This window comes from Acipenser ruthenus, chromosome 4 (genome assembly GCF_902713425.1).
Source record: "Acipenser ruthenus chromosome 4, fAciRut3.2 maternal haplotype, whole genome shotgun sequence".
Lineage (NCBI taxonomy): Eukaryota > Metazoa > Chordata > Actinopteri > Acipenseriformes > Acipenseridae > Acipenser > Acipenser ruthenus.
In genome coordinates, this window is record NC_081192.1 from 96,798,500 (window position 1) to 96,823,234 (window position 24,735).

Below are 24,735 nucleotides of genomic sequence, written 5' to 3' on the forward strand. Positions count from 1 at the left end.
AAACAGCCCACATAACACAAAATAAATTAATAGCCGATTTAATATCTGTGAACTAACTGATGCACAGGCCCTACCTGGGCATAACACCAATCAGGTCTTGCCTCCTCACCCACTGAAGGTACCAAAAATGAAATCATTTGAAGTTTTCTGACTTTCTAAAAACTTCAAATGACTACCTTTTATGTGTGAGCAAGACTGCATTATGTAAAGATCAGTGCTGCTTTAGAACTTGCCTTTAAATTCTGATCATGTTTATTGATGATTTGAAACGACGCATTCTTGACCACGAAGCTGGCCTCCTCCATCTTCTGCACGCTGAAGGCTGCTCTCAGAATAGTATCAGTTGGGGATCAGCTGGCCACTTCAGGCTGACGAGTCAAGCTTCCAGTGATGATACTTTTTCCTGTCAACACTCTCACAGCATGTTATTCGCAGTGTCTCATATGGTTGTTTTTTTTTACCTTGTTTTCAGTTATCTGAGTTTAAAGATGATTTGGCTTGTGGAGTGAGACAGTAGAAAAGTGTTTTACTGTATGTGTGTGTGTGTGGTGTTTCCTGCTCATACTGAGACCTCAAAGACCTCGCTCACAAACAATCAGAGTCTGGATCCTACTTTTCCTGATGTTAACAAATCGCGAGCAGGATATTCTCAAATTGATAAATATACATGCAGGTGCACATCAGTGTGGTTAATTTAATAAATCATGTGCAATTAACCTGTATTCTTATTATGGTTGTGCTGTGTGTAATGTTTCTTAAGAAAATTAGGCTACCTCACTTTGAGACAGGTGATAACCTAATTATCTGTCTAGATACAGCAGCAGTAGCTATCGGATGCAATGCTGGAGCTGAAGCAGAAAATGATACCATTATTGTAATTAACGAGGTACTTATATATGGTACAAGAATCTTTTATTTTGACACAGGACAGGAATGCACGTATAGTTCTATATGGCAACATGATTTTTGGCACAGTACAACCAACACAGTCATACACAGAATTTACAGAAGTAAAAACAACATCCAAAAAAATTACCACAGACTACTGAACAAATACCATTTACTGTGTATGACTCTTGGAAATCATATAATTGCTGATGCAAAATGTGTGTTTTATGCTACTGCAAAATTGTAATTAATTTAAGCATGTAGAAGGGAATGCTGGGCTAAAACTAGAACAGGTAACAGTACTGTACATGTAATAGGGGGTCCCAGGTTCCTATGTTTAAATATATATATATATATATATATATATATATATATATATATATATATATATATATATATATATATATATATATATATATATATTATATAAGCAAATGACCATATCATTGATATGGAAAATAATAAAACAGTTATTCTGCTACTGGGTTGTTTCTGATTACACAATATAATAAGTGAAACTGGGTTTCAGCACAAATCTTTTAAGAAATAAAGTTTTAACTGTTCTAGACTGAGTTTGGTTTCTTCAACAATAGTGTAGAACACTTTTATGAATATCTAACTTTTCATGAAAACAGACTTTGAACAAAGCAAAACCCCAACTCAGTTAATTAGACTCTGGATTTCAGACTTTACAAATCACTCAGTACAATTTCTCAGCTAAATACGAGTTAAAAGCGGGTTGGTCAGGAAGCACAGTTTAATGTTTGTCAAATAGCTTCCGAGTATACTGATATATTTACACAGAACAGTCCACTTCAGTGTTCCACAGAGAACCCGTCCTCGCATTACACTGAGAAATGGAACCTCTGTGGAAATAGTCAGCATTTCATTTCAGCAGCCTTGCTGCTGTTTAACACGTAGGCTATGGCAAGGGCAATCTTCAACATTTACAAACAAGAGTTACTGTGTACTACTGAGGGCAAGATTTGACCAAAAAGAAATATGAAATATTAGAACTATACTCAAATGTAAAAACGGTGTTACATTTTTTAAGGAACTACGTTAAAATGAAGATTAGTAATACCCTGACATTGTTCATTTGTCTTTGAGTGTGGCATACAGGATTTCTGTCAGGTTTATTTCAACTCATCATGTTCAGTTACTTTATGGAGCACTGTAATTCAGACTCTACTGTTCTTACATGATAGTAATGCGCTCTGGTGAGACCTGGGAGGCTGCTCCTGTAACCTCACTTCTATACTGGATGTTCTCCCAGCCTCTTTGGATTCGTCTGAGTCGACCGCTCATACAGGGAAGCAGCAGGACAATCTTACCCACTATAACTGTTACAGGCAACACCAGAGCTATGACAAAGTTTGGTGGCATATAGAACTTGTAGTATTCTTGGTCAAAGGCTCGCTTCCAGCCATAGATTAACACATGGAATGTAGTTATGAGAAGAGCTACGTACCCCAGTGTAGACTGTGAAGAAATACAAGAAACAAATGTAAAAATGTTTACATATAATTAATAACACAGCAGAAGATTGCTAGGATGTGACATTTCACCTCATTGGTGTTGTCTGGGTCAAAGCATGTTACTGGCTGAAAGCATGTCAAGTCAATAAGGGAAGCATCTGACAGGGAAGAAGCTGTTGAAGAGGCTGGGACAATTTCACCCTCTAGGTGAAATGACCAAGGTAGTGCAACACTATCTTCAAGCAGGGATTCAAAAGAAATGTAAATGAATGTTTACTGGAACATGTATTGATTTCAACACTTTAGACCTTTATACCAAATGGAAGTGCACAGCAGGTATGATTTATGGAATTATTTTGTCAGCAACAATCACTTGAATCTTAATATTGTCTGTAAATGCTTATGGCACATTGAACACTTAAAAGACCACATCATCTTGTATGGGAAGTCAGTAAATGTAAATTGTTCCTGGGTTCCCAATGATTATTGATCTGTCCAGCCTTTTAAATCATGTACATCAGGGGTGGCAAGGATGCATAGCATAAAACACAGACAAGCAAGATGGGCCGAATGGCCTCCTCTCATTTGCAAACTTTCTTATGTTCTTATGACAGCCAACATAAATTATAATAGGTATAGATAATGATATATTTAAAAAAAAAACTTCTGAACTGGAGTTTTCAGTTTTTATGAAGTAAAATCGATGTGAAAAAGAGGCTGTCCAGAGGTTAAACCAATGTAGCAGTAAAGACACCCTCTTAAAGTGTGTGGTCTGTATCATTGATATAAGTTCAAACAATGTTAAACGGTTCATTTTTAAGAGATAACACTGCTAATGAAATTTGTACCGCTGTGTACCAACTGTAAAGACAGTGCTGTATGTCAAAGCATGTGGTCTGTATCATTGACACGGCCAAAGGTTTCAATTGTATGTTAATTTTGAATGGACAACAAATTGAAATTGCTTGTAGAATACAGGTGTGCACCACATATTAACACAATAACTTCATTTGATGTTCTTTAATACAAGTTGTTGGTCATATCATAATCTGGGGCTAAATAGAAGCTGTGTGTGCCTGTCAAACTGAATGTGACATTGTTTTACCTATGTCTGCAGAACAGCTTGTCCCACTGTGACGAAACTTGCTAATAAACTTCTCCATCTTCAGTTATTTGGAGGAGTCTGTGTCTGTCTAACTGACTGTATACCTCACTTATGTATTTCTAATTTATCTAGAGAACACCTTGTCAAATTCTTCTGAAATCTATTTATTTACATGCTTACAGTGGCTCTCAAAAGAATTCACCCCCCTTGGACTTTTCCACATTTTATTGTGTTACAACATGGAATCAAATTTGATTTAATTAGGAGTTTTTGCCACTGATCAACACAAAAAAAGTCCATAATGTCAAAGTGAAAAATAAAATCTACAACTTGTTCTAAATTAATTACAAATATAAAACAGAAAATAATTGATTGCATAAGTATTCACCCCCTTTGCTATGACACACCTAAATAAGCTCTGGTGCAACCAATTGTCTTTAGAAGTCACACCTGTGTGCAATTAAGGTGTTTCACATGATTTCAGGTTAAATACACCTGTCTCTGGGAGGTCCCACTGTTGGTTAGTACATTTCCTAACAAAAACTACATCATGAAGATGAATGAACATTCAAAGCAAATCCGGAATAAGGTTCTTCAAAAGCACCAATCAGGGGTAGGATATAAGAACATTTCCAAGGCATTGAATATCCCCCGGAGCACAGTAAAGTCCATTATTAAGAAATGGAGAGAATATGGCACAACTGTGAATCTGTCTAGAACAGGCCGTCCTCAAAAACTGAGTATCCGGGCGAGAAGGGCACTAGTCAGGGAGGCCACCAAGAGGCCCATGGCAACTCTAAAGGAGTTACAGTCTTCCATGGATGAGCTGGGAGACACTGTGCATATGGCAACAATAGCCCGGGTGCTTCACAAAACTGGCCTTTATGGGAGAGTGGCAAAAAGAAAGCCATTGTTGAAAAAAACACATCAAATCTCGGATAGAGTTTGCCAGAAGGCATGTGGGAGACTCTGAGACCAAGTGGAAGAAGATTTTATGGTCTGATGAGACCAAAATAGAGCTTTTTGGCCTCAACGCTAAGCGCTATGTTTGGCGCAAACATATAGCCAATGCCACACTGGTGTGGCTTAAAAACAAAAAGGTCAATGTCCAGGAGTGGCCCAGTCAAAGCCCGGACCTCAATCCAATTGAGAATATGTGGAAAGAGTTGAAAATTTCTGTTCACCAAAGGTCCCCATCCAACTTGATGGAGCTTGAGCAATTTTGCAAAGAAGAATGGGCAAAAATTGCAGTGTCCAGATGTGCAAAGCTGGTAGAGACTTATCCAAATAGATTCATGGCTGTAATTGCTGCAAAGGTGCCTCTACTAAATATTGACTCAAGGGGGTGAATACTTATGCAATCAATTATTTTCTGTTTTGTATTTGTAATTAATTTAGAACAATTTGTAGATTTTATTTTTCACTTTGACATTATGGACTTTTTTTGTGTTGATCAGTGGCAAAAACTCCTAATTAAATCCATTTTGATTCCATGTTGTAACACAATAAAATGTGGAAAAGTCCAAGAGGGGTGAATACTTTTGAGAGCCACTGTATATATATTTGGTTTATATGCAAATGTGAAGGTCATTGTCTGGTATTTAACTATAGGAAGGCCTCAGAAACGACCTAGAAAACTGACTATTGTATATTCCTTGGTCACTGGACCGTGAAAAGGTATTTATAGCCTGTCAGCTTCAATCTATCACCCAAGGACAATAGATTCATATTTTAACTATAAACACTGGGATGCCTAACGTGTTTCACATACAGATGGATATTTTATCTAAACTCCATATGAAAGCACATGCTGATAAACTGGCTGTTATAAATATAATGCAAACCAATGAATAATGAACTTCAAGAAGACAACAAAAGAGCTCAGCCAATGTTTGGTAAGATCTTCTGGGTCCTCTGTGCTACACTATTCAAATGTAAGCATTGGAATAACTATAGCACAATTACACAGATGCATTATTGTACAGTAAGTCTCTAATGAGAAACCATGTTGTTAACTAAAAGGTTCATCAGGCCCAACCAATTTCAAAAGAAGTCTAACAAGGGTCCATTGTACATTTTGTTGGGTTAATTGACAATAAAGGTCTGGCCAGGTACCAAGTACTTTTCCCCTGTAAGGCCATACAATGTACAAAAAAATGTTTTCAAAAAAGGATGAAGGGAGGCAGTAGAAAGTAGGTTGTTATACAGACGTGCTCAAATTTGTTGGTACCCCTCCACAAAAAACAAAGAATGCACAATTTTCTCTGAAATAACTTGAAACTGACAAAAGTAATTGGCATCCACCATTGTTTATTCCATATTTAATAGAAATCAGACTTTGCTTTTGATTTTTTATTCAACATAATATTGTAAATAATAAAACAAATGAAAATGGCATGGACAAAAATGATGGGACCGCTAACCTAATATTTTGTTGCACAACCTTTAGAGGCAATCACTGCAATCAAACGTTTTCTGTAGCTCTCAATGAGACTTCTGCACCTGTTAACAGGTAGTTTGGCCCACTCTTCCTGAGCAAACTGCTCCAGCTGTCTCAGGTTTGATAGGTGCCTTCTCCAGACTGCAAGTTTCAGCTCTTTCCATAGATGTTCGATAGGATTCAGATCAGGACTCATAGAAGGCCACTTCAGAATAGTCCAATGTTTTGTTCTTATCCATTCTTGGGTGCTTATAGCTGTGTGTTTTGGGTCATTATCCTGTTGGAGGACCCATGACCTGCGACTGAGACAGAGCTTTCTGACACTGGGCAGTACGTTTCGCTCCAGAATGCCTTGATAGTCTTGAGATTTCATTGTGCCCTGCACAGATTCAAGGCACCATGTGCCAGGCGCAGCAAAGCAGCCCCAAAACATAACCGAGCCTCCTCCATGTTTCACTGTAGGTATGGTGTTCTTTTCTTTGAAAGCTTCATTTTTTCGTCTGTGAACATAGAGCTGATGTGACTTGCCAAAAAGCTCCAGTTTTGACTCATCTGTCCAAAGAACATTCTCCCAGAAGGATTGTGGCTTGTCAATATGCATTTTAGCAAATTCCAGTCTGGCTTTTTTATGTTTTTCTTTCAAAAGTGGAGTCCTCCTGGGTCTTCTTCCATGGAGCCCACTTTTGCTCAAAAAGCGACGGATGGTGCGATCAGAAACTGACGTACCTTCACCTTGGAGTTCAGCTTGTATCTCTTTGGCAGTTATCCTTGGTTCTTTTTCTACCATTCGCACTATCCTTCTTTTCATTCTGGGGTCGATTTTCCTCTTGTGGCCGCGCCCAGGGAGGTTGGCTACAGTTCCATGGACTTTAAACTTCTTAATAATATTTGCGACTGTTGTCACAGGAACATCAAGCTGCTTGGAGATTGTCTTGTAGCCTTTACCTTTACCATGCTTGTCTATTATTTTCTTTCTGATCTCCTCAGACAACTCTCTCCTTTGCTTTCTCTGGTCCACACAATGATACCAAACAGCACAGTGACTAATTTTCTCCATTTAAATAGGCTGAATGACTGATTACAAGATTGGAGACATGTGTGATACTAATTAAAGAAACTATTTAGTTTGAAATATCACTATAATCCAATTATTTATTATCTTTTCTAAGGGGTACCAACAAATGTGTCCAGGCCATTTTAGAATATCTTTGTAGAATAAGCAATAATTTATCTCTTTTCACAGCTTCTTTGCTTTATTCTATGACATACCAAAGCCATGCAAGTATACATGATAAAATAGCTTTTAATTTCATCACTTTGCAGGAAGAATGAAGCATTATTTCAATGAGCTGTAAGGGTACCAACAAATTTGAGCACGTCTGTATGTTACTGTTAATTGTAGAGTTAAGAATATCAAATCTTAATAAAATTGCTTGAAGTGTGTATTACATGTAAGCACTCCAATGTAGAAAAGTATTTATCTGACTGCACCATGAGAGGGGGTCAGACTTATTCAAATTTTTTTTTTTTTTTTTTTTTTTTTTTTTTAAGTTGTACGGTACCTCAGAATGTATGATTAGCACCAGTCTTGGACTACTTTACCTAAAATAGCATTAGTTAGTCCAAGATGAGTGATAATTGGGGTCTGTGAAACCAGCCGAGTGTTTAAAGTTATAGATGAAAGATTATTGACTGCCACTTACCTGAATGAAGCTGAATTCTCTCCAGTTAAGAGCGCTGTTAACTGAAGGAATAGATGTAACAGCCAACAGCGAGAGCAGTCCAAGACTCATGATTCCAAAGGATATGTACATTTCTACTCTCCATACCTCTTCCTCGTTCCAAGAGTTATCAACGTTGGCATGAACCTACAATGAAAGCTTGTTAATACATTAACAGTAATGTTTGAATGACATGGTTCTTTGGCCCATCCAGCCCTTTTAAAGAACCATTTTCTTCCATTGAATTATATAATAACAGTTTTTTTGTTTGTTTATCTAGGATTACTTATGCATTCAGTTTTTTCTGTTTTTAATAAACAGTCATCAGTATTGCTGTCCTATGTACATTATGTAGAAAGATGTACACAGGGAGAGGTCCAGATATAGACCAATGCTGTAATTAGAGATAACAGTTGATAAATGTTACAATTAAATAACAGCATACAACAAGGTCTGAAGTTATGCAAAGATATACAATTGCTATATCACTTTAAAAATATGTTACACCAAGTTCTCAGTCTACATTACAATGCAGGAGGGTTTGCTCCAAACTGCAACACACATAAGGTGGGATGGGGCTTGAGCTTACCAGGCACCTGGCATGTAGAGGTTGCTGCAGCACAGTCCTTGCCAATTCAGCCTCACTGACATGTTACTATACTGGCTAAATGACACATACAAACTGTCTGAGTGTACTCATATACACATTGGAATGCTTGATATCCAATCAGATTGTAAGATTAGGCCAATGTTGACTTATTTAAATTAAGGCTGTTACTATTCAAATCTAAACTAACATTAAAATGAAGAGGTTGTCTGTAAAACGTTTTTATGGGATACCTGTTGAAATGCCATGTTGAGGAAGAGATAGCGCTCAGATCTCCTCATTGGTAAACAGATACTGTAGAGAACATGAACCGAAGCAAAGAAGACACTGAGCAGCCCCAGCTGCTTCCTGCACTGCAGCCACCCATCCAGCCAGTGAGGAAAGTGTCTGTATTTAGTTCCGTAATAAATCTGGTGAGCTGCAGCTAGCAGACCTGCCAGATATACCAGCGACAGAAGTGTTATTGCGACGATGGGCAGGGTCTTATTGACAATCTCTATGGGGATCTTATAGAAGTTGCTCTGCTGATTCTTAACGTAGGGGTGTATAATATCTCTGATGAACGAATAGATGAAAAACAAGATTGAAAGGCTGACAGATACAAGCACGGGTCCCTTCCAAAGGGTGAACAGCTGAAGAGGTATGTTTTCTATTTCTCTGGCAGAAGACAAGGTCCCCAGGTCAACAGGGATGAAGTTTAGCTGACGGGCCACTTCTAGGACTTGATGGCGGGCTTCCACCAAATTGCTGCAGATGTACACCTGTCAATGAAATGCAGTTATAAATGACATTGTTATTATTTAATGAAGGGCCACAGAGGTGGTGAAGAACTATTTGTTATTGTGTTGTTATTCGTTCCTATTACATTATAAGATATAATGCAACAGAAACCAAATGTATAAATAACATTTGAAATAACACTATGCTGTACAGTGTTTCTGGCTTTCTTTCAGATCATTTGATGGGGTACTTGGTTTAAGTTACTTCAGAGACATTCTTTTTAAAAGTAATAGCATTTAAACTGAAAGAATATTTTAATATTAGTTTCAATTTTGAAAGAATGTGAAAAATGATAAAAAAAAAACAAGTTTGGCCCAGCATTAACATTTGTATTATTATTACAGCATTGTTCATTTAACAAAAAATCTATCAAACACTAATAATTATAATGATATCAAAACATTCTGGGCCATTCTCTTGTATGTATAATATCTTTCCTTGCACAGACATCAACAGAATCAATATAAGCTTTGCATTAAACATCAGTACTGGTATTTATGGATTATCCATCAGTGCTGGCGTTAGCCTATAATTATAATGACGGTATATAGTGGATCGTAATCTGATATTACAATGTTAATTATATAATTGAGAAATTCATAAATTCCATCACTTAATGTTGTGGCATGTACAATGTGTTAATGGGAAATATCTGGTAGTGTGGAGTAGTGGTTAGAGCTCAGGACTCTTGACCGGAGGGTCGTTGGTTCAATCCCAGGTGGGGGACACTGCTGCTGCACCCTTGAGCAAGGTACTTTACCTAGATTGCTCTAGTAAAAACCCAACTGTATAAATGCGTAATTGTATGTAAAAAAATAATAATGTGATATCTGTATAATGTGAAATAATGTGATATCTTGTAACAATTGTAAGTTGCCCTGGATAAGGGCGTCTGCTATGAAATAAATAATAATAAAATATAAGTTGCTCATGTTTTCTCAATTTGAAAGCAATGCTCATGAGCCTAGCGTGACATTATGCTTGCAGACAAGGATGTCTCTCTGACTCAGTGTACTGTATGTTGACCTATGTTGTTACATCACTGTAACTAACTGAACTTAAAGTTTAACTGTTGCTAATGGCTACTTGCAAGACAATATTCATTCGCATTGCTTGCTGTGCCAAAACAGCCTTTTCTCGTTACCAACCTTTGTTTTGTTTTTACTGTATTCAAATCACAAAATAAATTTCTTCTGCAAACACAATCCTTTATGATGCTGTTTCCATCTGAAACCTGTACAGCTCAATCTCACCTTGTTCTAATAAGGCATATAACAAAAGATGATATCACATTACCTTAAAAATAGATTTAACACATTATTACTTATTCTCATTTTGACAGCATACTGCAAGCCACCAGTGCTAAGAATGGCAAAGCTCAAAGGCTCATATTTGTGAAACTTGCACTTTAAAATAATTAACTGCTTTGGGGCCTGGTTGGATAAGAACTTGGTTGAAATAAATAACTGAACTGGAAAGGTCAGAGTATATTTTTTATGTGTGCTGAGGCAGTGTTTTGAAACAAACAAGAAAGCTTTTGTGACTACAGGCTACACTGGTCAAATTTGGACAGTATTCTGCTAGAGAAACCCACAGTTTTAGTTCAGCATCCAGCAGGGGACAAAAGGTTGCACATGTAACATTCAGGGAGAGCCATACAAACTAAACAGTCAGTTCTTTTTAGTTTTGCAAGACCGCTAACACCTAGAAACAACTGCAGCATGTTATTGCTGTTCTCAGTGACCAGTTTCTGCTTTTCCTTTGACCCTAGTGTTTTCAACGTTGTACTTACTATGTTCCCTCACATGACTACTGAAAGTGCAGCACTGAGACTTATAAAAGGACGTTCACTTTTTTGTTCACCAATTGCTGTGAAAATAATGCATATATAGAGTAACAAAGGGATTAAAAAAACCACTGGGATACCATAATAACATCAGCGTATCACCCTGAAGAAACCCACTGTTGCATTTCCACATTACAATGGGATTAGATCAAATACATCACAGTGCCCCTCCAGTCTTTACCTGTCTGCTGGCATCCTTTGGCCCGGATTGCATTGCCCAGGCTGAGATAACGTTGAATCCTTTAACCACAAACGAATCAGGAAAAAGGGAAGCCAGGTATTCTGCATTGGATTCTGGATACTGGTTCATCCGAGTATTGTTACTCACATCCACAAGGATTTTGCCCACTAATAGGTGCTTGAGGTCCCATAATGAAGCATAATGTTCTCGGTGTATGGCGACAAAAAGAATATTAGCTTTGGCCACTGCATCTTCGTGGTGGGTAACATCAACTACATGCGGAAAGAATTCAGCAGCCCTCTTGGGGCTCCGGCTCCCAACCACAACATGGTACCCACACCTCAGGAGCCTGAGAGACAAGCATTTGGCAAAGTCCCCGCTTCCTATAATCCCTATGGTAGATTTGTTTCCTTCTTTGACACCATTCATGCCGTTTGGTAAGAACATCTCCTTGCTGTTCCTTGGACTTCCCATCATGGTAATGGTTTCCATTGCTGCTCCTGTTTCCATTTATTCCTAAGAGACCAAAACCAAACTACTGTTTTTAAATGGTTAATATATTACACATTACAACACCGGCATTCAGACTGAAATAAATGACAGGAAAATGCCCCCTTCAAAAAGAATATACAGTATCCCTTTAGAGCTAATAAAGACCATTATTATTAATGAGTCATTTAGCAGACACTTTTATCCAAAGCGACTTACAGAGGGGGCGAACTATGCATCAAAAACTGCTGCTGCAGAGTCACTTACAATAGGACCTCGGTTTTACATCTCATCCGAAGGACGGAGCACAAGGAGGTTAAGTGACTTGCTCAGGGTCACACATGGCGAGTCGGTGGCAGAGCCCTTTTCTTTAACCACTGGACCACCAAGCCTACCCATAACAAAATGTGTTACCAGTAGACATCTTATTTGCACTACCCATGCATCCTTTTTAAAGGGTGTCCCTGACCCACATTCAAACAATTCTACAAAATTATTAAAACTGTAAGCTGTCATATATATTCTTATTTTAATGCAGTGCATTGGTCTACAGTGACTGTCACTCTAATTATGACATACAGTGCCTTGCGAAAGTATTCGGCCCCCTTGAACTTTGCGACCTTTTGCCACATTTCAGGCTTCAAACATAAAGACATGAAACTGTAATTTTTTGTGAAGAATCAACAACAAGTGGGACACAATCATGAAGTGGAACGAAATTTATTGGATATTTCAAACTTTTTTAACAAATAAAAAACTGAAAAATTGGGCGTGCAAAATTATTCAGCCCCCTTAAATTAATACTTTGTAGCGCCACCTTTTGCTGCGATTACAGCTGTAAGTCGCTTGGGGTATGTCTCTATCAGTTTTGCACATCGAGAGACTGAAATTTTTGCCCATTCCTCCTTGCAAAACAGCTCGAGCTCAGTGAGGTTGGATGGAGAGCATTTGTGAACAGCAGTTTTCAGTTCTTTCCACAGATTCTCGATTGGATTCAGGTCTGGACTTTGACTTGGCCATTCTAACACCTGGATATGTTTATTTGTGAACCATTCCATTGTAGATTTTGCTTTATGTTTTGGATCATTGTCTTGTTGGAAGACAAATCTCCGTCCCAGTCTCAGGTCTTTTGCAGACTCCATCAGGTTTTCTTCCAGAATGGTCCTGTATTTGGCTCCATCCATCTTCCCATCAATTTTAACCATCTTCCCTGTCCCTGCTGAAGAAAAGCAGGCCCAAACCATGATGCTGCCACCACCATGTTTGACAGTGGGGATGGTGTGTTCAGGGTGATGAGCTGTGTTGCTTTTACGCCAAACATAACGTTTTGCATTGTTGCCCAAAAGTTCGATTTTGGTTTCATCTGACCAGAGCACCTTCTTCCACATGTTTGGTGTGTCTCCCAGGTGGCTTGTGGCAAACTGTAAACGACACTTTTTATGGATATCTTTAAGAAATGGCTTTCTTCTTGCCACTCTTCCATAAAGGCCAGATTTGTGCAGTATACGACTGATTGTTGTCCTATGGACAGAGTCTCCCACCTCAGCTGTAGATCTCTGCAGTTCATCCAGAGTGATCATGGGCCTCTTGGCTGCATCTCTGATCAGTCTTCTCCTTGTATGAGCTGAAAGTTTAGAGGGACGGCCAGGTCTTGGTAGATTTGCAGTGGTCTGATACTCCTTCCATTTCAATATTATCGCTTGCACAGTGCTCCTTGGGATGTTTAAAGCTTGGGAAATCTTTTTGTATCCAAATCCAGCTTTAAACTTCTCCACAACAGTATCTCGGACCTGCCTGGTCTGTTCCTTGTTCTTCATGATGCTCTCTGCGCTTTAAACGGACCTCTGAGACTATCACAGTGCAGGTGCATTTATACGGAGACTTGATCACACACAGGTGGATTCTATTTATCATCATTAGTCATTTAGGTCAACATTGGATCATTCAGAGATCCTCACTGAACTTCTGGAGAGAGTTTGCTGCACTGAAAGTAAAGGGGCTGAATAATTTTGCACGCCCAATTTTTCAGTTTTTTATTTGTTAAAAAAGTTTGAAATATCCAATAAATTTCGTTCCACTTCATGATTGTGTCCCACTTGTTGTTGATTCTTCACAAAAAATTACAGTTTCATATCTTTATGTTTGAAGCCTGAAATGTGGCAAAAGGTCGCAAAGTTCAAGGGGGCCGAATACTTTCGCAAGGCACTGTATGTGTTCCTGTCATTACGGGATAACTTTATATTAAGTGGCATCAGCAACAGCATATTATATGCCTGAAAGGGACTGAACACATTCAGAGTATGAGACAGACTGATACTGGGTTGAATTTTGAATACTACTCATGAAACCTGACTCAAAATGTTACTTACAAGGAGAACTGCATATTGTTTATTTTCATAGGGTACAGCAGCAGTGTGGAGTAGTGGTTAGGGGCTCTGGACTCTTGACTGGAGGGTCCTGGGTTCAATCCCACTTGGGGGACACTGCTGCTGTACCCTTGAGCAAGGTACTTTACCTAGATTGCTCCAGTAAAAACCCAACTGTATAAATGGGTAATTGTATGTAAAGAAATATATATATATATATATATATATATATATATATATATATATATATATATATATATATATATATATATATATAATGTGATATCTTGTAAAAAATTTATGTCACCCTGGATAAGGGCGTCTGCTAAGAAATAAATAATAATAATAGTGATTTCATTAAAGAAATTGAAGGTCAAATGAACACAACAGTCCTCCATACCACAGATATACATACACATGTTAGTTTGCCTGGCAAGACTTGATACATTTTTGTCCAGGAAATTAGTGAAGGGCATCTGCTTAGATCTCTTACAAATGACATTGTTTTGATCACAACAGAACACCACGTCTCTTATTGTCATCTCTTTCTCTACTTCACTGCCAGATGACGTCTGAAGCTGTTTCTAAATCTGTTTGTTTGTTTGTTTGTTTGTTTGTTTGTTTGTTTGTTTGTTTTACTTGATAACTGCCGAAATAAAAACATCAATACAAATTGGAAAGGGAGGTTTACGAGACAGGTTAAAATGAATCTTAAAATATTAATAAATATCACAACAAAAACAAAAACAAAAACAAATACATCATCAGAAATACAACGCGCAATGTTGCCCGCAGTGAAAGCGATGGAGAAAAACTAACCGCTTAAGGTTGCTGAATAATATAAATCTGATTAGTATCCATAGTAGGATATCGGTAATACCTGACTACATAGCATGTTAATGTATCATCAAGTCGCAAAAACCGTTTTAGGAAGTCATTCTAGGAATAAATATCTATATTTTAAATTGAAATCAATTTTGTTTTTTACGTACAAGGGTTAAACCTTACCTTGTTTACATGAAGGTTTCTACCATTCAGCTTGCATCTGCCGCTGCTTTCTTCACGATGTTTCTGTGTGTTTGTCTCCGCCTCCATTGATTGATTTTCTCGTCACGCAAACCCTGTAAGCTCAGGCAGGCAGACCACGTTCAAATAGCTCAGGGATCGGGGAACTGCACAACACAGGTATCGTGAGCCTGTTCCACAGACTCTCAACAGAATGCCAGAAAAACTGTTGTCCTTCTAAGTTCTATTTAGCCTTTGATTACTCTTAGACAGGGCAGTGGCCACAATGTCACACTGAAATTATGTTCGTTTTTTAAAAGCATATTTGTGATATACTATAACTTTAATATTTAACAGTTGACTGTTTTCTTGAAAAGCTGAATTTAATAAAATTGACTTGTTCTACATTTTCAACAAATTGCTTAACAGGTCTAGGTTGCGTTTATTACACACACACACACACACACACACACACACACACACACACACACACACACACACACACACACACACACACACACGCACAAGTTTGCATTCCTCTATTTGTGGGGACTTCTCAATTGACTCTCTTCTCAATTGACTCTCACTATATTTTTATTTACTATTTCTGACTCGTCAGACAAAACTCCACACAGGGTGAAAGTCGACAACAAACAAAATATTTTGGCACTTGTATTATTTTTATTTATATTTAGTTCTTAAAAACAAAGTGGGACATTTTCTCAAATTTTGTCCGCACAATGGTAGTAATACTTCTGTGACAGGGCGAGGTGCCCCTTGTTGCACTATGACTGAGTTACTGCTTTATTTTGTTGCATGGACACTCTTCCCTATCCCTGAATGTAAATTGGTCTGGCTCCCTTCATTCCAAACATGTGAGAAAGTGACTGGCATGGAGGAAACTGGCCCTGTGATTGGTTGGCCAGTTAATTAATTAATGATTCAATTTGGTAAATGTATAAAAGGCCACTGAAAGTCCAGTCAAGTAAGCGTGAGGAAGTTTGAATTGGTGCTGGTGCTGGTGCTGGTGCTGGTGCTGGTGCTGGTATAAGTGTTTGCTGAATGTATATAATGGTACCCAGGAAAGTTGTGTCATCCAGTAAAAGCTCTGTGGCAAGATAATTCATGAGGCAGGCCTGCGTAAGGGACTACTAGAATAAAGACAAAGTGCTTGTGACTTGATGTAGTTCGACCTCTAAGGTCGGGGAGCTTTATTATTATAAAATGCACTTAATATGTTTAGTTATGATTTAAAAGATAACATTATTTTCAACCAAAGGTTCACTGTGTTGGAAAAGATGTGGTTTGTAAGGCTGGGTCTAAAGTGGGGGGGGGGAGGGTGGGTAGAAGGAAACTTCATGTTGATGAATGAAGCATTATCTTGGCAACAGGCAATGTAAAAAGTTTGTGGACAATTAGAAAATGCATGCTTTACAAAATATATTTTAATATTTAAAAAAAAAATGAAATCCATTAATAGTTGTTATTTTTACATGTACTTTACTTGAAGTCATCTTTAAGGGAACAGATTTTTGCAAATAAAGACCCAGGTGGACTTTCTTAAACACATGACAAGCAAAAACCCAAGAATAAAAGTCTGAAACTTTACATACACAGTGATTATTGTTATTGTATTTTATTTTTTACTTACTGATTTCTACACATGTAACAAGCAATCACATATTCCATTAAAGCTTATTGTAAAGATCATGTAATTCAAAAACCGTAAATAATTATTCACACATACCATGAAAATACAAGATAGTTCCATAAAAATCACATAAGACAGTAACAGTATGGAATGTATTATTACATAAAAAAGCCAAATACATTTGCTATTTCAAAATAGTATATGTATCAAACAATAATTGATCTTGCATAGCTGCTGCTTGCAAAAAGTTCATAGAAAGACATTCTCTGCAGGTTCTGTTTTGGATGATGACGTTTCTTCCCTGCCATGTCTAATCTTCCGTAACTTCTTGTCAAGACATGGAAGAACCAGTACAGTTTTACACAACAGAACAACGATAGGTAGAACTACTGCAATCATGAACGATGGAGGGGTGTACCACACAAAGTACTTCAGGTCTGCCCACTTTCTCCATGCATACACCAGGGCATGAGCTGTGCCAAGCAGGAGCGCACAATACCCCATCTTGCTCTGTAGCAATATGAAAACAATATTCATGTGTTAAGATGTATTGTTATTTTTTTATTAGGTGGTTACTGCATGTACTAAGTTGTGTGTAGAAGTGCTGGAAAACTGGCTGACAGAATGTAACACACACACACACACAATTTTTGTTTCACAGAACTGCGCAGTAACCCACACCCAACTATAAACACCACTGGTTACATATACAATGCAAGTCTTGCAAGCTAAGATGGTTAAGCCTGTAATAAATTACAATTATATTTTTAATAAAACATTGTGTTAAGTAATAAATGTAAGCTGGAGACACAGCTCACCCCCGTAAGAAATCTCTCCAAACTCTCCCTTATAAATGTTTATCATAATAAAAGCATAGGACAGGGTAATAAATCATAGTGAAAGCATGGCAACAGAAAGGTGCATTTGTAACGGGTTGAAAGTGGATTGACGTCCCATACAAGCACCGCACGTTCCTTTATTTATGCATCACACCTGAAGCTGCATCTTTGATTAAATGAATGTATTACCTGAACACACTGAAATTCTCTCCAGTTCAAGGAGTTGCTGACAGAAGGAATTGAGGTTGTGGCCAATAGGGCTAAAATTGCAAGGCTTAGAATACCAAGAGACACGTATATTTCCATTCTCCACACATCATCTTCAATCCATGCATTTTCTATGTTCTGCATTACCTGGATATACAAAAAAACATTCTGTGAATCTAAGAATAGACATGGAAAAACATTCCAAAAATAGACTTTTTAAAAACGCCTTTCATGCCTTTCTGGAATGTAGGTTCAGAATGTCTTTCCCGGCAAACCTATTTTTACAACACATAACCTTGGAAATAGCATAGCCAACATAACTGGCAGTACTATAGTGTATTTACTAGGATTACTTTACAACACAATTTTAAACATACACTTTTTAATGAATGTAAGTTTTTTCTTTTCGAATTGAGTCCGAAATGTGTTTTCTCTTGCAATTGGATATAGGTACTTACTGTACCTACAGTACATCTACCTTATGCACATGTAAAAAGGTAGTATGCCATACAGACAGATGCTCTCGAAAACCAAATTGCATTAGTATTGAAAAGTTGGTTCTCTCCATAAAGGCAAAACTGCTTCAGAAAATAGACTATAACAAGTAAATTTGTTATGAAAACCTCCTACCTGTTGATAAGCCCAATTTAGTAGTTTGTAACGATATGACCTTCTCATTGGATAACACAGACTGTAGACTGCATGAAGCAAAGCAAAAAAGAAACTGAGGAGACCGAGCTGTTTGCGCATCAACATCCATCTCTGTAACCAGTTTGGAAATCTGCTATATTTGGTACCTCGGTGTAACTGCAGAACCGCTGCCAAAATACCTGGCAGATAAACCAGAGCCAATAGGGTGATGGCAACCACTGGCAGGACCTTGTTCATTACCAAAATTGGTATTTTATAGAATTCATTCTTGCTCAGAGATATGAATGGGTGAAGAATGTCTCTTAGAAAGGTATATATAAACACAATTACTGAAAGTATAATTGACAATTTCAGCGGTAAATGCCACTGTGGAAAAAGACCCAGGTTTTCTTTGTTGACATTGGATGGACATTCAAAGTCTTCAAAAGCAAATGTGTGTGGATCAAGAAACTGCGAGGCTGTGTTTGTCAATGTAGAATCTTGTATTCCAGTCCCCTACAAGAAAACAAATGGCAAAAACAGACTTATGGCAAATTAAAAAAAGGTAAATGCAGAAGGGCAAATATAATTTTTTGTAAAAAAAAGAAAAAACAGAAACGAATAATAACATTTAAACCTAATCTATTAAAACATATCAAAACATTACATAGAATAACATGTCACTGATATAAATGAATCTCCATCTTTTTAATCTCTCTCTCAACTAGTTTTCTGTTTCCTACTCTTGAGAAATGTACTCATTCCTGGCAGTCACAGTCCTAATGAATGTACTGCACTGTAGACATGAGGTTTGTAACAGTCTGTGGTGAAAGAATCCAGTAATTAAAAGATCCCGGATATGTCTCACCAGTCTAGTCTGAAAAATAATATTTGTTTACAGGCAGGCTTATTTATTGGCTGAAACTGGACAGCAAACATCATGTGGTTTAAATTAGTCCCTGAAAACATGACATATCCAGAAACTATGCCCCTTGTGAAACAAACTCAGGGAAAACATTTTACAGCATACAAACAAAATGATCTAACACTCTTAACCCATTATGTACCAAATACATTTTTCTTTGAGAACAATCAGAACACAAGCTGTATTTATGTAATTTGATACATTTCATTTAGACTTTTGCGGTTACCATAACAATATAGTTAAAGAGAACATTTAAATAACAGATAGATGCCAGTTAAAAAATGCTCAAAAAAATTACAAAGTAGCCTGTCCTCAAATGTGTTAAGATACTGACAAGATGAGTAAAGGCTGTAAAGCATGCTCATCATTAGGGGAAGTTGCTGGTTTGGAAAATGACAGGAAAGTAAGCATTTAAGGGGTGGACAGAATTTTTCGTTTCTGAGATGAATTAACCTAGGAAGTACTACAGACTAGCTGAAAGTAGCATGGATTTCTATCAGAACTCCACACATGAGACTTAAAATACAATACAGATGTGTGGAATTATTGTATCATCTATTAAATAGAAGCAGGTGCAATCTTTTGGCAGGGTTCAATTTAAGTATTATTTTTGTGAGCAATCTAATGTAGGCTTTTATTCACTGACAGTAAAATGTTTCTCATTTCTATGCCTAAGTCATATTGACAGCCTTGACATGTGAAATGAACTGAACTGAAGTACAGATATTAAACATTTTATCTAGTACCAGTGTGTCATCTCCATCAAGGGGGCCCCATGTCTTTCTAGCCAGCCTTCTCCTTTTTATGGCATGACAGCTCACACATAAATTAAGAGAAATGAACACCCTTTTGCAAGTGAGGTTTGTGCTCTATACAAAACTTCCAAATCTGCTTTGTAAAGTTAGTGTAGTAAACAAAAACAAAGGAGCAATGTTGTGAGATCCGCTTTAAGACATTGCTTCTACCACCAGCTTTAAAGGCTGTTCAGTTTATTGTTTCTCTTTACCAAATGAATATGGTCTCTGGAGCTTTTTTTGGACTTCATTCTCAAAATGTCATCACATTCCTCAATGCAAAGGTCATCTGTATGTGCATTCATTGCTTGGTACTGGCACTTTGATCACCTAGATAAAGACAAAACAATGAGACATTTACTAAAAAGCATTGACTATCCAAAATAAAATCAAATAAAAAAAAACACTCTATCATATAACAGACGCATCTCCCCTCAACTCAACACCATATGACCAGCATGACAGTAAACATAGACACAATGAAGCGTTCTTACCTTTGTATACCGGTAAGTTAGTGATCAGCAGATGTGCCAGCTGCACGAGGAGCACAGCGTGTGGTTTTCATTAACTCAACTGTGCAGAATAAATTATTTTTTCTCAAAGCGTAAACATCGGGACTTTCGTTTTATGCATCGGGACGCGGGACATTTGCTAGGAAATCGGGACTCACCCGACCATATAGGGACTGTTGGCATGTATGCAGATGAGCATTGAAAAAAACAAAGTCAACCAATGTGGAGCACAGTAAATCAGCGATTGTAGGATAAAAATGTAGGGTTCGAGTCCTGATATGTGTGTGTATATATATATATATATATATATATATATATATATATATATATATATATATATATATATATATAGTGTCCTCTTTTCATTTTGATAAAGTTTAGAGTATTCTTATTTGGAAAACACATACCAATGCCTAATTCTTGTGTAAAAAAAAAAAAAAAAAGAAAGAAACCGGTAAATCCTACATTATTATTGAGGAACTGCAAAGTACCTACATTAGAGAAACCTGAACTGCAGGATTGCCGTGGCATTACAATGACAACTTTAATAAACACAGCTATAAACTGCAGATGTTTCTTGTTTAAAAGAAGAAGAAAAAGCGTTCTACTTTACTCCACGTGTTTTCAGTACTCGTTTTAAAGCATTTGCAGTGACTTTATAGCAGCCCACTCTGGTCACCTCAGCAAATGTTTGAGCACTTCTCGAACCAAACGTTTTGTGTTGAAAAACTACAAAAAGAAAGTTGAATAAACAAAGAGAAACATACAAATAAGTAACAATACTTACAGGCACAGAACGTCCTCGTCTTAACGAAGCTATACATATAATATGTATGACAAGCAGCAAACACCCAGCATCTCCAAATGCAGCCTTCATACACTTGATGTTCCCTTCCCTTCAAAAACTTTACCTTTTGTCCCACCCTTATTCTGTGACCGAGCCGTAGAACAGTCGGGGCGTTCACAAAGATCACTCTGCGCAGATTCTGTGCAGAATCTGACCAGTTTAGCCAATGATCGTCTAAGAATGATCTCCGTGAACGCACCCATTGTCTACATTGGTCAGATTGTGCACAGAATCTGCGCAGAATGACCTCGGTGAACGCACCCATTGTCACCGCGTCGTGCCACTAACTACCTGGCAAGGGTACGCCCCCTGCCAACTTGCATTCCGGGATAATCCTGATGACCTGGATAAACCACACGTGGTACGGTAGGTGTAGCGGCTACAAAATAGTATGTGCAAACACGTCTAATGCTTACGTAAGTAAGCCATCCCTTAAGTCAAGTATTTTTGTTTATTATTACTGTTCCTCCAGTTCATGTTTCTTCCTGAAATGCATAATTGAAAACACTCATGTTGCTGTTCTGTAGAGTGTCCTGTAGAGGGCGCAGCAGTTAGTCTTCATAGAGTAAAGCGCTTTCTGGCTCAGAATAAACCAGATGCCAGAAGAGTAACCGGTCGTACCGGTGTATGCTCTCCTTTATTTTATTAGAGTTACGGGACCATTCAGACGCACATCTGAAACCTGTAACATAGGCCTATATTGTAATTCATTTAAATAGAAGAAATTAAAGGGGTTCCAACCATTGATTTCAAACCCATTTTTTTACTTATTATAAAAACCGTGGGAGCATAATACTGACCTTCCTTTGTTTCGTTGAGAATATTTTGCTTCTTGTTTTGTAGTTGTTTAAGTTAATTGCATACATATTCTCAATATAAAGATAAACAGTTGCTCACCTTTGCTGTAAGTCACGTGATCTGAATGCATACTATTGGAGTATATTTAGGAGGAGTGGCAAACACTGTTGCAGCAGCAAGGGTCATTCAAAATGATCTAGACAGCATTCAGAACTGGGCAGACAAATGGCAAATGACATAGAGAGAAGTGTAAAGTACTGCATGCAGGCAATAAAAATGTGCATTATAAATATCATATGGGAGATACTGAAATTCAAGAAGGAATCTATGAAAAAGACCTAGGAGTTTATGTTGGCTCAGAAATGTCTTCATCTAGACAATGTGGGGAATTTATAAAAAAGGCCAACAAGATGCTCGGATATATTGTGAGACGTGTTGAATTTAAATCAAGGGAAGTAATGTTAAAACTTTACAATGCATTAGTAAGACCTCACCTAGAATATTGTGTTCAGTTCTGGTCACCTCGTTACAAAAAGGATATTGCTGCTCTAGAAAGAGTGCAAAGAAGAGCAACCAGAATTATCCCGGGTTTAAAAGGCATGTCGTATGCAGACAGGCTAAAAGGTTTGAATCTATTCAGTCTTGAACAAAGAAGACTACGCGGTGATCTGATTCAAACATTCAAAATCCTAAAAGGTATAGACAACGTCGACCCAGGGGACTTTCTTGACCTGAAAAAAGAAACAAGGACCAGGGGTCACAAATGGAGATTAGATAAGGGGCATTCAGAACAGAAAATAGGAGGCACTTTTTTACACAGAGAATTGTGAGGGTCTGGAACCAACTTCCCAGTAATGTTGTTGAAGCTGACACCCTGGGATCCTTCAAGAAGCTGCTTGCTGAGATTCTGGGATCAATAAGCTACTAACAACCAAACAAGCAAGATGGGCTGAATGGCCTCCACTCATTTATAAACTTTCTTATGTTCTTATGTTCTTATTTATGGAGGTAGCTGCGAGTCAAAACCAGGCTAATTGTAGTTGCCTACTACACGTTTGAAATATATTTTTGATTCATAAATTATAAAATATGTGGCCCTCAAATGCCCCCAGCACAGTGCTATTATAAAATGCGTAGTCAGTTGTAACTCTTAGCAGTCAGTTATTGTTCAATCTTACACTTATCCAAAAACAAAACTTAATTAGGAAATGGGGGTGCAGGTTTATTTATGTGAGGAAACAAAATTGATCAAAAATCTAAAACTTTATTTGCAGCGCCTTTATGCTTTCCAATGTGTTATGTTACCACGCCCTCCCCTCTCCTTTTTATTTTAAACATGGTTTCCATGGTTATTTTGCAGTTTTACTAAAAGATTACACTGAATATAGCCGAGTCAAAATGCTTGTTTACCTATACTTTTTTTGTATTAGCCCACTAAAGAGTAAGCATGCTGGACAAGAGATAATAGATGTAAAAGCAGACTAAAAAATACATGAATTGAAAGCTACAGGGAATAATGTGATGTGCTTTTCGTATTGGCATTTCATTAAACTATAGCATATTAATTATAGTTAGACTGTTCCATGAGGTCATTTATTATGACATGATATGGGGCCCAAGACTTTTTGACCAGTCTGGATGGTGGATGAACTGAACCTAAAATAATCAGTAAATTGTAACCTTCACTCACTGGGCCCGGCAAACATCTTCTTAAACATTTCACAGCCCTCTGGAGGTACACCTGCCTCATGTAGCCAGTGCTGCACATACTGTATCACTGCTGATGCAGAAGTTTGACAACCAGGTGTTTGTTCTGATTTGGATCATCCACTGATTCTTTCTCTTATTGTCCAATAGGGTACTTGCATCATTTCCAAATAGTTTGTAGGACAGCTGTAGGGAAAAGCACAGAACATAAAAAAGATTAATGATGTTTGATTGCATGATCCCCATTATAACATACTGTAATGTGGTTGGAAAGAAAACAGATAACAGACAAACCCAACATTTATTTTGCAATAAAACTGGAAATTAAACAGTAACCATGATGGCTGTACTTCTAAGTCTCGTATCAATTTCATTGGCAATGTCCTTGGATCTATACAGACCCTAAAATGTCAACTTAACACTATCAATAACGTTTGCTTAAGAATGTCCTTAGAAAGTTTAGTCACAATTGGGTAAGTGGTTCACTAGAAATGTGTAAAACATTCAAGTTTGTTGGTGTGCACAATAAAATAAAGTACAAGGTATTGGAATTATAAACAGTTTAGTTTCTGTCCCACTGATAACAAGAATATCTGTTTAAGGTTAAAAATAAAATTATTTGCATATGCTGGCAAACAGGACAGCCTACTGGTGAATAAAGTCTTGGCTTTATAAAAAGCATTCCTTGGTGGTTTTAAGTTCTCTTTTGTGTTAATAAAGATCATTGGAAATGCAGAACAAGCATTAGATGTCATGAAGTTGCAATTTGTATTGTGGCAGATCTTATCCCATCCCCATGTCCAGCAGATCCTCAGCTGCCAAGTATTGTGGAATGTTCTTCTGTGACAACAGCTTTTTTTGTTATCTTACTATAATAGGTGAGACTTATTCTCACCCTAATTAGTTTAATTAATGCTTG

At 37.5% G+C, this 24,735-nt stretch overlaps 2 protein-coding genes across 2 annotated transcripts; both read right to left on the reverse strand.

Moving 5' to 3' along the window:
• Positions 1–1,271: 1,271 nt before the first annotated feature.
• On the reverse strand, positions 1,272–15,272 carry LOC117399544 (metalloreductase STEAP2-like). The gene is made up of 5 exons (XM_033998806.3): positions 14,910–15,272; positions 11,047–11,562; positions 8,473–9,000; positions 7,615–7,779; positions 1,272–2,370 (listed from the first exon to the last, which is right to left on the reverse strand). Exons 2-5 carry the CDS (start codon positions 11,554–11,556, stop codon positions 2,086–2,088), a joined length of 1,488 nt encoding a protein of 495 aa, XP_033854697.3. The 5' UTR covers positions 11,557–11,562; positions 14,910–15,272; the 3' UTR covers positions 1,272–2,085.
• A 1,127-nt stretch (positions 15,273–16,399) lies between these two features.
• On the reverse strand, positions 16,400–21,539 carry LOC117400139 (metalloreductase STEAP1-like). Its single transcript, XM_033999596.3, has 5 exons — positions 21,252–21,539; positions 20,165–20,282; positions 18,234–18,749; positions 17,586–17,750; positions 16,400–17,067 (listed from the first exon to the last, which is right to left on the reverse strand). Exons 2-5 carry the CDS (start codon positions 20,255–20,257, stop codon positions 16,807–16,809), a joined length of 1,035 nt encoding a protein of 344 aa, XP_033855487.1. The 5' UTR covers positions 20,258–20,282; positions 21,252–21,539; the 3' UTR covers positions 16,400–16,806.
• Positions 21,540–24,735: the final 3,196 nt, after the last annotated feature.

Bases quoted from the DNA above. Each gene is read 5' to 3' on its own strand.
- LOC117400139 (XM_033999596.3), bottom strand. From the start codon at position 20,257: ATGAATGCACATACAGATGACCTTTGCATTGAGGAATGTGATGACATT. The intron at 17,751-18,233 runs GTAGGAGGTTTT...TTGTATATCCAG, and splicing joins TAAATTGGGCTTATCAACAG to GTAATGCAGAACATAGAAAA. The intron at 17,068-17,585 runs GTAATACATTCA...ATATTGCTACAG, and splicing joins GAGAATTTCAGTGTGTTCAG to AGCAAGATGGGGTATTGTGC.
- LOC117399544 (XM_033998806.3), bottom strand. From the start codon at position 11,556: ATGGAAACAGGAGCAGCAATGGAAACCATTACCATGATGGGAAGTCCA. The intron at 7,780-8,472 runs GTATCCCATAAA...CTTTCATTGTAG, and splicing joins TCAACATGGCATTTCAACAG to GTTCATGCCAACGTTGATAA. The intron at 2,371-7,614 runs GTAAGTGGCAGT...ATTTCTTCACAG, and splicing joins GAGAATTCAGCTTCATTCAG to TCTACACTGGGGTACGTAGC.